Raw genomic sequence first — 12,806 nt, 5'->3', positions numbered from 1 at the left:
GAATTTAAAAAAACTGATGTGCTTAAACTTTTGTAAAATAGCATGCCATTTGGAAATTTTAATTTTGAGTTTATAACACTTAACAAATTTGACTAAAAATTAAAATTTATTTTATTATAAAATTAAAAATAAAATCATGGTTTATGATTATTAGCTAATAATGGATTGGATTGTTGAAAACTGAATATTTTCAATTGTTGACATCACATTACAAAACTTAATAGTCAAGTCATTGATTGATTGATGGCATTAAATAAAAGCAAAGAAGTAAAACATATCAATATGCATTGGCCTTGCACATGAACATATCAATATGCATTGGCCTTGCACATGGCATTTATTCAATTTGAAAAAATTTCAAAACTCACATAACATGGCTCCATGGAACATGGAACAGCAAAGCATGAAAACCGCATAAACATGGCGATTGGAATTAACTTCAAAATAGTGCTTATACAAGTAATTCAAATCAAACCCTTTAATAATATTAAAAAAAAAAAAAAAAACTTCAATAGCAAGAAAAACAAGAGTTAAAATACCTAAAGGAATTTACTCCATAAACGCAAACCCATAATCAACGACAATACCGTTTTGCCTTCATAATCTATTAATTCATGCAATTAGGAATGGCAGAACGGTAAGCATAAAAGCTTCGTATGTAAAAGTCGCATTACCACTGTACATGGCATCCTTCTCCTTGAATTTCTCAGTTAGTCCCTACACAAAGAAACGAAGAACCAAACACCGATTAGAAATTGAGCCACCCATCAAGTTAAATGAGGAGATGAGTAGAAAAAGAGAGCTCACTTTAACTGTAAGGCAGCACCTGCATTTAAAAAAGAAAGAAAGAATAGTTATTATGATAGATATAAATTGCTCAAGTTTTTATGATATGACTAAATCAATTAAGGTGATAAATAGTGGTCGTACTCGATGAAGTTGTCATATTCAATGGCCTTGTTTTTGCCTCCAGTTTTATCAAACTTTGAGACAAGCAAATCCAAAACAACAGGAGAGACTGAAAATCCGAGACTCAAAAGTGCTTCTCTCAGTTCATTGGCATCTATTTTGCCACTCCTGTCCCTATCGAATCTCTCAAAGATGGCCTGCACCAAACCCATTTTTTTAACTGATTAAACCCACAAATGCAATGATGAATACTGTTCTTTCATTTAAAAATACTACGGTTCTGATGGAAATTACCCTCCAATTCTGAAGACTATAGAACACTGAAGTGAACTCCTTCGGACCTGTATTCAGAAATTTTATGAAAGACTAGTTAAAATGTTGATAAAAATTACTGATATGTTCATTTATAAAATTTATTGTACTAAGCAAGAAAATCAAGAAAACCAATTCAAACTTAAATATTCGGTTCGGATTCGATTATTTTCAATTAACAAGTTAAAAAGATCTTAATTCTTCAAAACACAACCTAATTTTATATTTATTTAATTTAAAATTCTTTATAATGTAGGGCAGCTGAAAAATAAAATTATAATAATACAATATAAATATATTATATTTAAATTACTAAAAATAACTTCAAATTATTATACGATTATTTTAATTTTTTAAAAATAATGAATTTAACCAATTAAAACTGATGAAATTCATTAGTGAGTCAATTCAATTTTTTAAAACTAGAATTTTATATTTTAAAATCGAACCGAACCGAGAGGTATCAGTCCTAATCATGCCCACCGCAGAAATCAAACAAACGTTGTCAAATTGAAAAAAAATAATGCATGTGAAGTAAATCAATCACTTATACCCAACGAAATAATATATTAAAAATTACATATATATATATATATATATATGAGAAGTGTTTTAGGTTTTTTTTTTTTTGGGGGGTTCAAAGAGAAGTTAAGTGATTGCCGTTAAAAGACTGCGTGATGATATGAAACATGATTGACAAGTTTTTTTTTTTTTTTGAAAGGGATGATTGACAAGTTTTTTTAAGAAAATAAAGTATTTATACAATTTTCTTATTTTATTTTAATTTGTGTGTCGAAAGTTCATAGGCAGTATTTGACTCAGCATTAGTACGAGTCAGTAAGGCGATTCAATAATGTCAATATCAAAATATTCATACCGGAAGCCGTAATTAAGAAAATTATTTTTATGAACAGAAACAAAAATGAATTAACTAATTAATAAAACCCCGACAACAAGTTACGTCATCTTTTCAGTGTGCGGAAATGGACAAGGAGTGGATATTTTGGAAAATATCTTCCCATCTCCCTTGAAATGGACCAAAAGACCCATATACCATTAGCCAAGTACATGAGAAGGTTGTTTAAGTCATTACGCTACAGTATTACAAATGTTCGCTTTTTTTTTCAAAATCAATTGACCTAATAATTCAATTGCAATTGGGGACGAAAAGCATCGAAAGAGTTACAATAAAAGTAGAAGGAAAAGGGAACTGACCGATCTTTCTGGTGTTAGTATTAGTGAAGAGATACATGAGCAAACGAACAGTTCTCAAACTGAAGCTTTGGTTATACGAAGAAAGTGCCCTTTGCAACTCTTTATCATCAATAAACCCACTTCCATCTTGATCAGCCATTTGAAAGCAGGCAACGACGTTAGGATCTGTCCCCGGTGGAAATGCCGACGGCAACAGAGATGCGAACGGGCTCGCATAGCCTCCTGCGGGAGGATAGCTTCCGCTGTGAACTGGAGGAGCACCACCGACGCCATGCGCTTGGTGCTTGTCCTTTGGTGGTTTCTCGCCTGGAGGGGCAGAGTAGGGAGCAGAAGGTGCGCCGTATGGTGCAGCGGCGTATGGAGTACCGTACGGTTGAGGTGGCGGCGGTGCTCCAGCTGTGTATGGAGCGGCTGTGTAAGGCTGAGCTGGTGGGGAACCGTAACCGTAGCCGGGAGGGTGTTGAGGGTATCCACCGGACATGTTTAGAATTATTTCCGAACAGAAATGAGCTTTTTACTTCGTTCTGTCTTGAGTTTGTTTGATAATTGATATTTATAAGGCTATAGTTTGTAAAAGTAGGTTGAATTTTGTATAATATTGCGGGATTGCCATTCTTTGACTTAATTGATAAGTTTAGACTTTTCGTTTTTCTAATTAAAAAGAAAAGAATTATTACCTGTTCCCGCGTATGTATGAACTGCAAGTGGATTACTGGCAAAAGAAAACTGCAAGTGGATGTAACTTTTTTCGTTGAGAATATTGGGTTAGCTAATAGGCCTTTTGAAATTTATTTATCCCTTTAACTCGGTTTTAAAATTATTAGGTCGATTTTGAGGGAAAATTAGTTTAGTTGGACGAGTTTTTCATACATATATAAAAAAAGTTAGTCTAGTTGGACACGTTTTCGCTTTAAGTTGTAAATTTTAACTTGTTTAATTTAATTATTTCTTTGATTGAATACTTAAATGTTAGTAGTTTTGTCCTTTGGTTTTAAGTTCGATTCTTTTTCCACTCATATTTCATTTTATTTCATGTTGTTTTAAGTTTTTTTAGCTTCCTTAGTTAGATGATTAAATAATTATTATTTCATCCTTAAGACCCAATTTCAATTCTCCTTTTAAACACATTTGTAATTTTTATTTCATATTGTTTCAATTTTTATTAATTAATAAATATATTGTTTTCAGTTTTATATTTTAATTAAAAACTCTTTTATTCATAAAATAAAATAATAAATATGTAATTATATAATAAAACATATACTTTCATATATCATTTTCATATATCATTATGTTAAAAATATTTGAAATTAATAACTCCTTTATATATAATATAAACATAAACTAATTTGTTTGATATATTTTTCTTTATATATCATATTTCTTTGTCAAATATTTATTTTCTCTATGTCTATTGTGGGTATGGTGATTTCAAAATTATAAAATGAAATAATTATTTCAAATATAATAATTATTTTTATATGTTAAATATTACAAATATAGTTGTTTTTAATCTACATTATGAGTATGATATTTCAAATATTTTATATGTGAAATATTTCAATTAATTATTTGAAAAATCATTATGTTTATATGTGAAATATTTTAAATACACATACAAAATATTTACTAATTTACTAAAAATAATTATATTTGCAATAATCATTTAATTTTATGAATAAAAGAGTTATTAATTAAAAGATGAATTAAACTAAAAATTGAAAGTAATATATTTATTAATTAAAAAACTTGAAATGGTATGAAATAAAATTACAAATGTGTTTAGAAAAGGGAATAAAACATGGGTCTCAAGAATGAAATCATTATTCTTTAACTATTTAACTAAAGAAGCTAATATGTTAAAAATATTCATTAAAAAAAAGAAGAAGCTTAAAACAACATGAAATAAAAAAATATAAACATTAGTAGGAGAGGAATTGAACTTGGGACTTAAGGACAAAACCACTAATATTTAAGCATTTGACCAAAGAAATTAATTATATTAAAAAGGTAAAAAATTACAACTTAAAGGGAAAGAGCGTCAAACTCGCAAGCTTTCTTGACACATGTATGGAAAGCTTGTCCAACTGGATGTGCTTCCCCTCAAAATTGGCCTTCTTCCCTAAATAATTTTAAAACCGACCTAATGCTTAAATAAATTTCAACATCGGTATATGGCCCTATATTAGAGCTCATATAATTTTATTTATTTGTTTATTTTAATAGGATAGAATAAAATTATTTGAGATCGAACATTTTCATGCTTACAATATAATATTCTTTAATTATAAAAATTTTAAAATCATTGTTCAATTAGTCATATTTATCATTTTCCATCTAATTCTATTAATTGGTGTTACTTTATGATCAAGATATGACGTGAATTTTTTTTTTGTGTTAGAATAAATTTAATCCTAAATTTTTATTTTCAAACAATTTAAATAATTTTATTTAAAATTATAAACAAATATATTGAAAACCAATTTTACCAAAATATAATTTTGTACTTTAACTATCATCATATTCATCAATCTTTAACCAAATCCCCCATCCCTTTCTTATTAACGAACCACTTGTGAGATTTTAGGGAAAAAAATAAAAATTCCTCTCTTTCTCTCTCTCCCTCTCTCCCTCCCTCTCTCTATCTCTCTCTCTTATTGTAGATGAGAACTAACCTTAACCATTGATGTAATTCGGTCTCTACCATTGAATCTAGATGAGCTTAACTATAAATATAAAGCCTCCCTTCATTTGTATTCATTCCATTCTTGAGTTAAAGAATACTTTTGAGAGCATTTACTCAAACACTTAGTGTGTTTTTCTTTTATTGCGGCGTTTCTATTCAAATTCAAGTCCTTTCATCTTTTCGAGTTGCTTTTTCTTTATTTCAGTGCCTTAGAGAATTTCCCATGAGAATTCTCATACTTAGAGAGATGCCCGGTTTTCTATAAGGACTTGAAGATAAAAGAATTGTGAGTGAATTGAATTAAATAATGAGTTGGCAGAGTCCCTACTGAGAAATTTAGAAAATTTAGTAGCTGATGAGTAATTAGTTGGGTTTCAATTTTGGTTTGGTTAGGATGGAACAAACTAGTTCCGTAAGTGGGAGACACAATGATTACGGTGATAGGCTATTAAAGGTTGGGAAATCTTGAAGAGGAGTTATATATATTTGGGAGAGACAAGATGTTCTTGCAAAAGGAATTCCTATCAAATTCTGTTTACAATTTCCTCTTATCTGTATCGTCTTCTTCGGTTGTTCCGAAGAAGAGGTGAATTTAGGAGAGCTTTGTATGGAGCAATAATCATGAGGATTGAAGTCTGAAAGTAGAGAAATTGAGAAATTGATAAGCTTTCTTATCTTTCTGTGCTTGCGAATTAGAGAAAGAAAGGTAAAGGCTCATAATAAGTTTGTGTAAACTAGGTTCTAGGTTTTAAGGTTTGAATACCTTTGATTTAACCGATATATGGTTGTCATGCTTAGCTTCCAAGACGAAAGAAACTCTGGAATTTGGAAAAGCTAAGCTAACGAGGATAAAGGAATTTAGGTGAGTTTCTATGCTTCATCTTTGGGTGATTGATGACATTGAATTGCTTGAATGATATGTGTCTGTGCCTGTTCTGTGTTGTCTGAATTCGTGGTTGTGTATCAACATTGTGAGTGAGTATGTTGTGTATGCATAGTGATGTAAAAGAATGAGTTGCTTGCATACATGTATATTAATGAGTTGCTTGCACGCATGTATATTGGATGTTAATTAGTTGTGAATTGACGTATTAATAGATGATGTATTATATGCTAAAGAAATAAATACAATTAATTACGTGAAATGCATGTATGTTATATTGTATGTGATGTGATTTCTCGAACCAGAATAGAACCTTGAAAATATGCCAACAAGACTAATATTCAATAGTTGGAAAATTCATGTTTTGTTAAGGACCGCCTTGATTAGGAACAAAATGGAGACCTTAACCTGAGGCACTTGAAAGATTTAAGGAACCGAAGCTATAAAGAACTAACTCGCTTAAACTTAGCAAATTACCTAAACCTTGGTATAAGAATAATTGGTGTCGCCACACTCCGGAATGGGATAAGAAGCGGAGTGATATGATAGGGTTGAATCCCACAAAACCATTAAGTTTTGATAAGTTTGAAAGTTCGATAAAGAACTAGAGAGAAACTCTCACAAAATAGTTTATATTCAAAAGATGATTAACCCTCTACAATGGCATGACAAAACAATGTATAGACATAGAATACTAAGGGCCACATTCAGCCATTAAAAATGTTCATGCATGACAAGTTAATTACATTCATGAATATAATCAGATTCATCGAACACTTGAATGGTCACATTCTTCCCTCCTTGACTGTAACACCCCGTACCCGAGACCGTTGCCGGAGTCGAACACGAGGTGTTAACGGACTTAATTCATTAATTAAACAGCTCATACAATTCATTTTAAAATTTCCAGACAAGCTGGCTAACTGCATCACAGTCGTTTTAAAAATCATATCTCGAGTTACGAAACTCGAAATCCAATTCCGTAAATTTTTCCTGAAACTAGACTCATATATATATCTACTAATTTATTCCTAGAATTTTTGGTTGGGCCAATTAGTACAGTTTATTAGTTAAAGTCTCCCCTTTTTCAGGGTTCAACTACTCTGACCTCAGTGTATTACGAATCAGATATCTCCTGTACAGAGCTTCAATGACTATGCCGTTTATCTCTAATAAAACTAGACTCAATAAGGAATCTGTACATATAAAGCATGACTTCTAATTATCTTTGTAAAATTTATGGTGAATTTCCAAAATCAGAACAGGGGATCCAGAAATCGCTCTGGCCCTGTTTCACAAAAATTTAAACATCTCATAAAATATAGCTCATATACCTGTTTCGCTTATTCCATATGAAAATAGACTCATCAAGCTTCGATTCCATAACTTATTCATTATTTAATTCCATTTCTACTATTTTTAGTGATTTTTAAACTCACGTCACTGCTGCTGTCTGAATCTATTTTATGGTAAATTTTACCTATTTCATGGTTTCCATGGATTAGCTAGCAATTTGACATACATAATACCAAATATGATCATGATTAGCCATTCCAATGGCTAATCATTACCAAGCATTTCTATTTCCATACCACTCAATAACCATATCATAAGACCATACATATAAAATGATTATAATGCTATACATGCCATACTCAAAATATACAAGCCATTATGCCAAGATGGTATACGGATAGTGTGAGCGTGCCTCCGACCGTTTCCGATTTCGAGCTGGCTTGTCAACACTACAAGGAATGAAAAGGAGGAGTAAGCATAAATGCTTAGTAAGCTCACATGCAAATAGCAAGTAACATAACCATATAAGCAAACATAAAACATCATTTGCATAATCATCACCAAGACATTCATATCACCTTTTCATTTATCATCTTACCATATTGTTGTTATATCGAGTTTTCAACCCGAGGGTTAAGTACATACCTGTTCAAATTATCCATTTCACAACACTTACCAATACGTCCCTTTCATCTTGAGTATTCCTCCATTTGAGTAGAACTTTACCCGTTGAACACATCGAATATAATTCGGATACATGGATAACTTGCACATAAGTGCCACATATTCAATCAAGCAATCATGTAACCCGCCCATAAGCGAACTCGGACTCAACTCAACGAGCTCGGGCATTCGCATCCATAAGTGAACTCGGACTCAACTCAACGAGTTCCGATGCCTAGTTACATCTCACGAACTCGGACTCAACTCAACGAGTTCGGACGCTCGCATCCATAAGTGAACTCGGACTCAACTCAACGAGTTCGGATGCCCAAATATCCCAGTGACATGTCACTTGTATCCTAATCCATTCCTAAGGTTCAACGGGACCTTTTTCCCAATCATGTGTCTCAACCATCTTCTACGGAATGCCGATACCGATACTCGGTAGTATTTCATATTTTCCAAGTATATCACATAATTTGACATATTATCAAACAATTATCACAAGTATAATATTTCATAATAATTATCATATCATTTAAAAAACATTAAAATATTTAAAATAATAACTATGTTACCAACATTTACATATGAACTTACCTCGTATGCGAAAATGGCTATTTTTACCATTTCGTCCACAACTTGGTATTTTCCCCATTTTAGCCCGAATTTCAGTTTTCCTTGCTCTATCATTTAAAATATAGTCTAATTAGGACTCAAATTATTCAAATTGACCCAAAATCATATTTTGAAAAATTACAATTTTGCCCTAAACTTTTGCATATTTACACTTTTGCCCCAAAGCTCGTAAATTAAAATTCAGCCTATTTTCTTATGTTTTATGACATGCTGATCATTTTTCCCTTCTATGGCAACATCAAATTCTCACTCTAACATGTACTTATGACTATTAGGTATTTTTACCGATTAAGCCCTTTGCTCGTTTTCACTTAAAACCGAGTAGCACAAGTTGTCTAACATAATTTAAAACCTCATATTCTATCATAAAACACCAAAATACACAAATTTCACCTATGGGTATTTTTCCAAATATAAACCCTAGGTTAAATTATTGCTAGCATAAGCTAAATCGAGCTCTGGGACTCCAAAAACATAAAAATCATTAAAAACAAGGCTAGAACGGACTTACAATCGAGCTTGGAAGCTTGAAAACCCTAGCCATGGTTTCTCCTTGCTATATTCGGCCATGGGGTTGAAGATGAGCAAAATTGGCTTTTAATTTTGTATTTTAATTCATTTTACCCCTAAATGACCAAAATGCCCTTACTACTAAACTTTCCAAAAATTCCATCCATGTCCAATTTTTGTCCATAGACTTAGAAATTGGTAAAATTACTCTTTAAGGACCTCTAATTAATAATCTAATTCAATTTTATGCAAAATACTTCTAGAACACAAGTTTTGCAATTTATTCAATTTAGTCCCAAATTTCAAATTAAGCACTTTATGCATAAAATTTCTTCACGAAATTTTCACACAATCATGCAATCATATCATAGACCTTAAAATAATCGTAAAATAATTATTTCTATATCGGATTTTGTGGTCACGAAACCACTATTCCGACTAGGCCCAAAATCAGGATGTTACATTGACCGTGCATGAATCCTTAATGTTGAATGTTTCTCATGTGCTTTGAATGTTCTCTAATGGCCTCTTTCATTTGCCCTTGCCGTACATGTATATGAGAGTGTCATGCATACTTCATTAAGTCTTGCATTAAAGTCTTGCATGTGTATGAATACTTGAATGCATCTTTAGATTCATTCCCTAAGCTGGTGCATGAATGTTGAAGATGCAATGTGCCAAATTTATGGAGTCTCATCACCTTTAGATGTGCATGCATATGAAGTTAACCAAATAGAAACATTTAGCTCCTTTAATTGCCACCGTCCATGCACTTGGTTGATCTTTTGAATTTGGCCAAAGCTTAAAATTAATGAATAAATGAATTTGGCCCTAGTAGATGATCGGTCAAATGAACCAAAGTATATGCATGGATGGGATGATTCTTTGAATGGGAATGAGCATGCATTTCGACCGCAAAGTGAATAGCCACAAGAGTACTTGAACGGTCACCCGTTTTTCTTACAAAAAGATATAAATAGAGGATGAGTTCAATTCAAAACAAAACACAATTTGAATTAACACAATTGACTCAAAAAGAAAAAACATATGAAACATTAACACGTCATAATATATAATTAATAACTTGACATCCTATCCAAGAACTATACTAAGACATAAGTAAAACGTCATACACACACAATACATAAACACATGAAATAGGAAATTTGTCGAAAAATGAAATGCAAAGTTTATTGAATAAAAGATAAAAGTAATCAAAGGAAATTCAACGATGACTGACTGGTCAATCCAGGCCCATTCAAATGTTCTTCCATCACTTGGATCATTTGTATCATCTTAGGAATAAGATTTTGGCCCACTTTGATCATGACTAGCTTGGCCATTATTCCCAACCCACGAATTAGGCCATTAAGAGCTTCTTTGAATCGTTTAGCTCGGGCCCTTGTAATAGGCCCAACAGGTACTTGTAATTGTTCATAGATAACCTTAGGCCTATCACGTGCAAATGAGTCATGAAAGCTTGGACCAATCTTAACCTTCAAAGGCCTACCAGAATCTATCATTTTGCTTGAACCCATGATCACATCAGTATGCGAAGTACAGAGGAATTTACCTAGACGGAGTAGATGAAGATAGGAATAATTTGTGTAATGGAGGAATGGGCAGACTGAAATGGGGATCCAAGGGAGCTTGGGTGGCATCTTGGAATGATATCTACTAACTCGCTAGAGCAACACCGCGATGACAATCTATCGACTCTATAAAATGACACCACAATGGTGGTTATTGACTGGCTCGCTAGAGTGACATCGTGACAACGATCTATCGATTCTATAGAACAACACCGTGACGATAGTTATCGATTGGCTCACTATAGTGATACCATGACAATGGTTTATTGACTCTATGGAGTGACACTGTGACAACGGTTATAGTCTGGCTCACTAGAGTGATACCGTAACAATGGTCTATTAACTCTATGGAATGACACCATGATTGTAACACCCTTACTCATTCTAGTCACCAAACTCGAGCAATAAGATGCTACAAACAAAATTCAAACAATTATATTCATGGCATAATACCAAAAGTAACCCTTAACGTTTGACTGTTTGGTCACTTTAGCCCTTTATGTTTTTTTGATCACTTTGGCCCCTAACTTTTTTTTTTCAAATTGGTCTATTTTTAATGGACATGCTGACGTGATCGTTATTTGACTAACGGTTAACACTAACTGCTGATGTGGTGATCCAAATGTAATTAAATGCTGACATGACACTATTTCGTCTTATATGCCACGTCAACAAATAATTTTAAAATTATTAAAATTATTTTAAAATCATCATCACCATCACCGTTCCTCCTCCTCCTCATCATCATCATCCCCTTCCCTTTCAAAAGCCTCCTTATCATTTTCTGGGTTTTTTGAAACTTGTTAAGTTTTGATAAGAAACAATTTTTTTTCTCAATCTCATCTTCTGGTTTCGTGGCTTGAGGAACCTAGAAGAAAGGGGAAAAATGTCAAACCTTGAAAACCCTAAAAAATGGCAGTTCACATGGGAAACACAATATCATTCTCCAATTTCCGTTTATTCCTCTTCGATTCTCAAAAAAACCCTTCGTTTCAATGAAAAAACCTCAAAGTTCGACTCAATCTTTCTTAATCTCATCTTCCCTGCCATTTCCTTAATGTCCCGAGTTTAATAGAAAAAAAATTTAAAAAAATTGTTAGCTTGGACATGGGAGTCACTTTGACAACAACTTATTCTGTAACACCCCTTACTTGTATTCGACACTGGGACTGATTACGAGGCGTTACCGGACTAAAACATAAACATTCACACAAAGCTAGGCCACAAAACTTCATTCAAATTTAAAACTTTTCAATTGCAAGCAAATTGTCCCTTATAAGGGGCTTACGAGGCCGAAAACATACATCGGAAGCGGTTTAGGACTAATTCGGGAACTTTCAAAATCTTTTCGACACTTAGAAAATTTTCTTGTTTTGGAGGGTCATACGCCCGTGTGAGTAGGCTGTGTGGTCACACACATCTGTGCCCTCAACCCATGTAACTCTTTGACTATGACGTCATCATACAATTAGAGTCACACGGCCAAGTCACACGCCTGTGTGCTTAGGCCGTGTGGTGAATTAAATTCTCGAAATTAAGTGCAGACTTCGCACAACTTGGGCACATGCGCATGTTTTAAGGCCATGTCCTTCGCACGACTGAGACACACGACCGTGTCTTTGCCTGTGTATTTACTACAAGAGATTATATTTAACATTAATTAGGGTGCAGGGGACACAAAGCCAAAACACACACCCTTAGGGCAAGCCGTATGTCACACACGGTCTAGACACACTCCCGTGTGTCGACCCGTGTGGACAAATTTAAGACTATTTTCCAAGCCAATTGCCACTCTTATTTGCACAACATATTCCAAAGGTACTTAAACATTCATGAACCTAGCTCATGCATGACAACTTTTCATCTTTTATACTAACACACACACAATAGCCATCATCATTCAACCATTTACAATCAATAGCCATATCATAATGAAATTGACACATACATGCATAGATTAATAGGTTTACAACCCAATAATCATTGTGAGCCATATCTCATGGCCTTATACAAAATGAATCCAAACACCATCAAAAGCCAACATATTGGCTAAACAATATGACATATAACAAAATAGCCAAGTTTCTATACATGCCATACT

General features: G+C 33.0%; 1 protein-coding gene across 1 annotated transcript; it reads right to left on the bottom strand.

Moving 5' to 3' along the window:
- Window positions 1–264: 264 nt before the first annotated feature.
- LOC108461225 (calcium-binding protein CBP-like) lies at window positions 265–2,991 on the bottom strand. The gene is made up of 5 exons (XM_017760984.2): window positions 2,437–2,991; window positions 1,204–1,250; window positions 931–1,106; window positions 808–826; window positions 265–717 (listed from the first exon to the last, which is right to left on the bottom strand). The coding sequence occupies exons 1-5, from the start codon at window positions 2,915–2,917 to the stop codon at window positions 613–615; spliced, it is 828 nt and encodes a 275-aa protein (XP_017616473.1). The 5' UTR covers window positions 2,918–2,991; the 3' UTR covers window positions 265–612.
- Between the last annotated feature and the right edge of the window lie 9,815 nt (window positions 2,992–12,806).

This window comes from Gossypium arboreum, chromosome 2, assembly GCF_025698485.1.
Source record: "Gossypium arboreum isolate Shixiya-1 chromosome 2, ASM2569848v2, whole genome shotgun sequence".
Lineage (NCBI taxonomy): Eukaryota > Viridiplantae > Streptophyta > Magnoliopsida > Malvales > Malvaceae > Gossypium > Gossypium arboreum.
The sequence above is the reverse complement of the archived record's forward strand: the minus strand, read 5'-3'. Positions and strand labels throughout refer to the sequence as shown.

Excerpts from the sequence above, each read along its gene's own strand:
- LOC108461225 (XM_017760984.2), bottom strand. The coding sequence starts at position 2,917 with ATGTCCGGTGGATACCCTCAACACCCTCCCGGCTACGGTTACGGTTCC. Across the intron at positions 1,251-2,436 it reads TACTAACACCAGAAAGATCG|GTCCGAAGGAGTTCACTTCA; the intron begins GTCAGTTCCCTT and ends TTCTGAATACAG. Across the intron at positions 1,107-1,203 it reads ATAGTCTTCAGAATTGGAGG|GCCATCTTTGAGAGATTCGA; the intron begins GTAATTTCCATC and ends GGTTTGGTGCAG.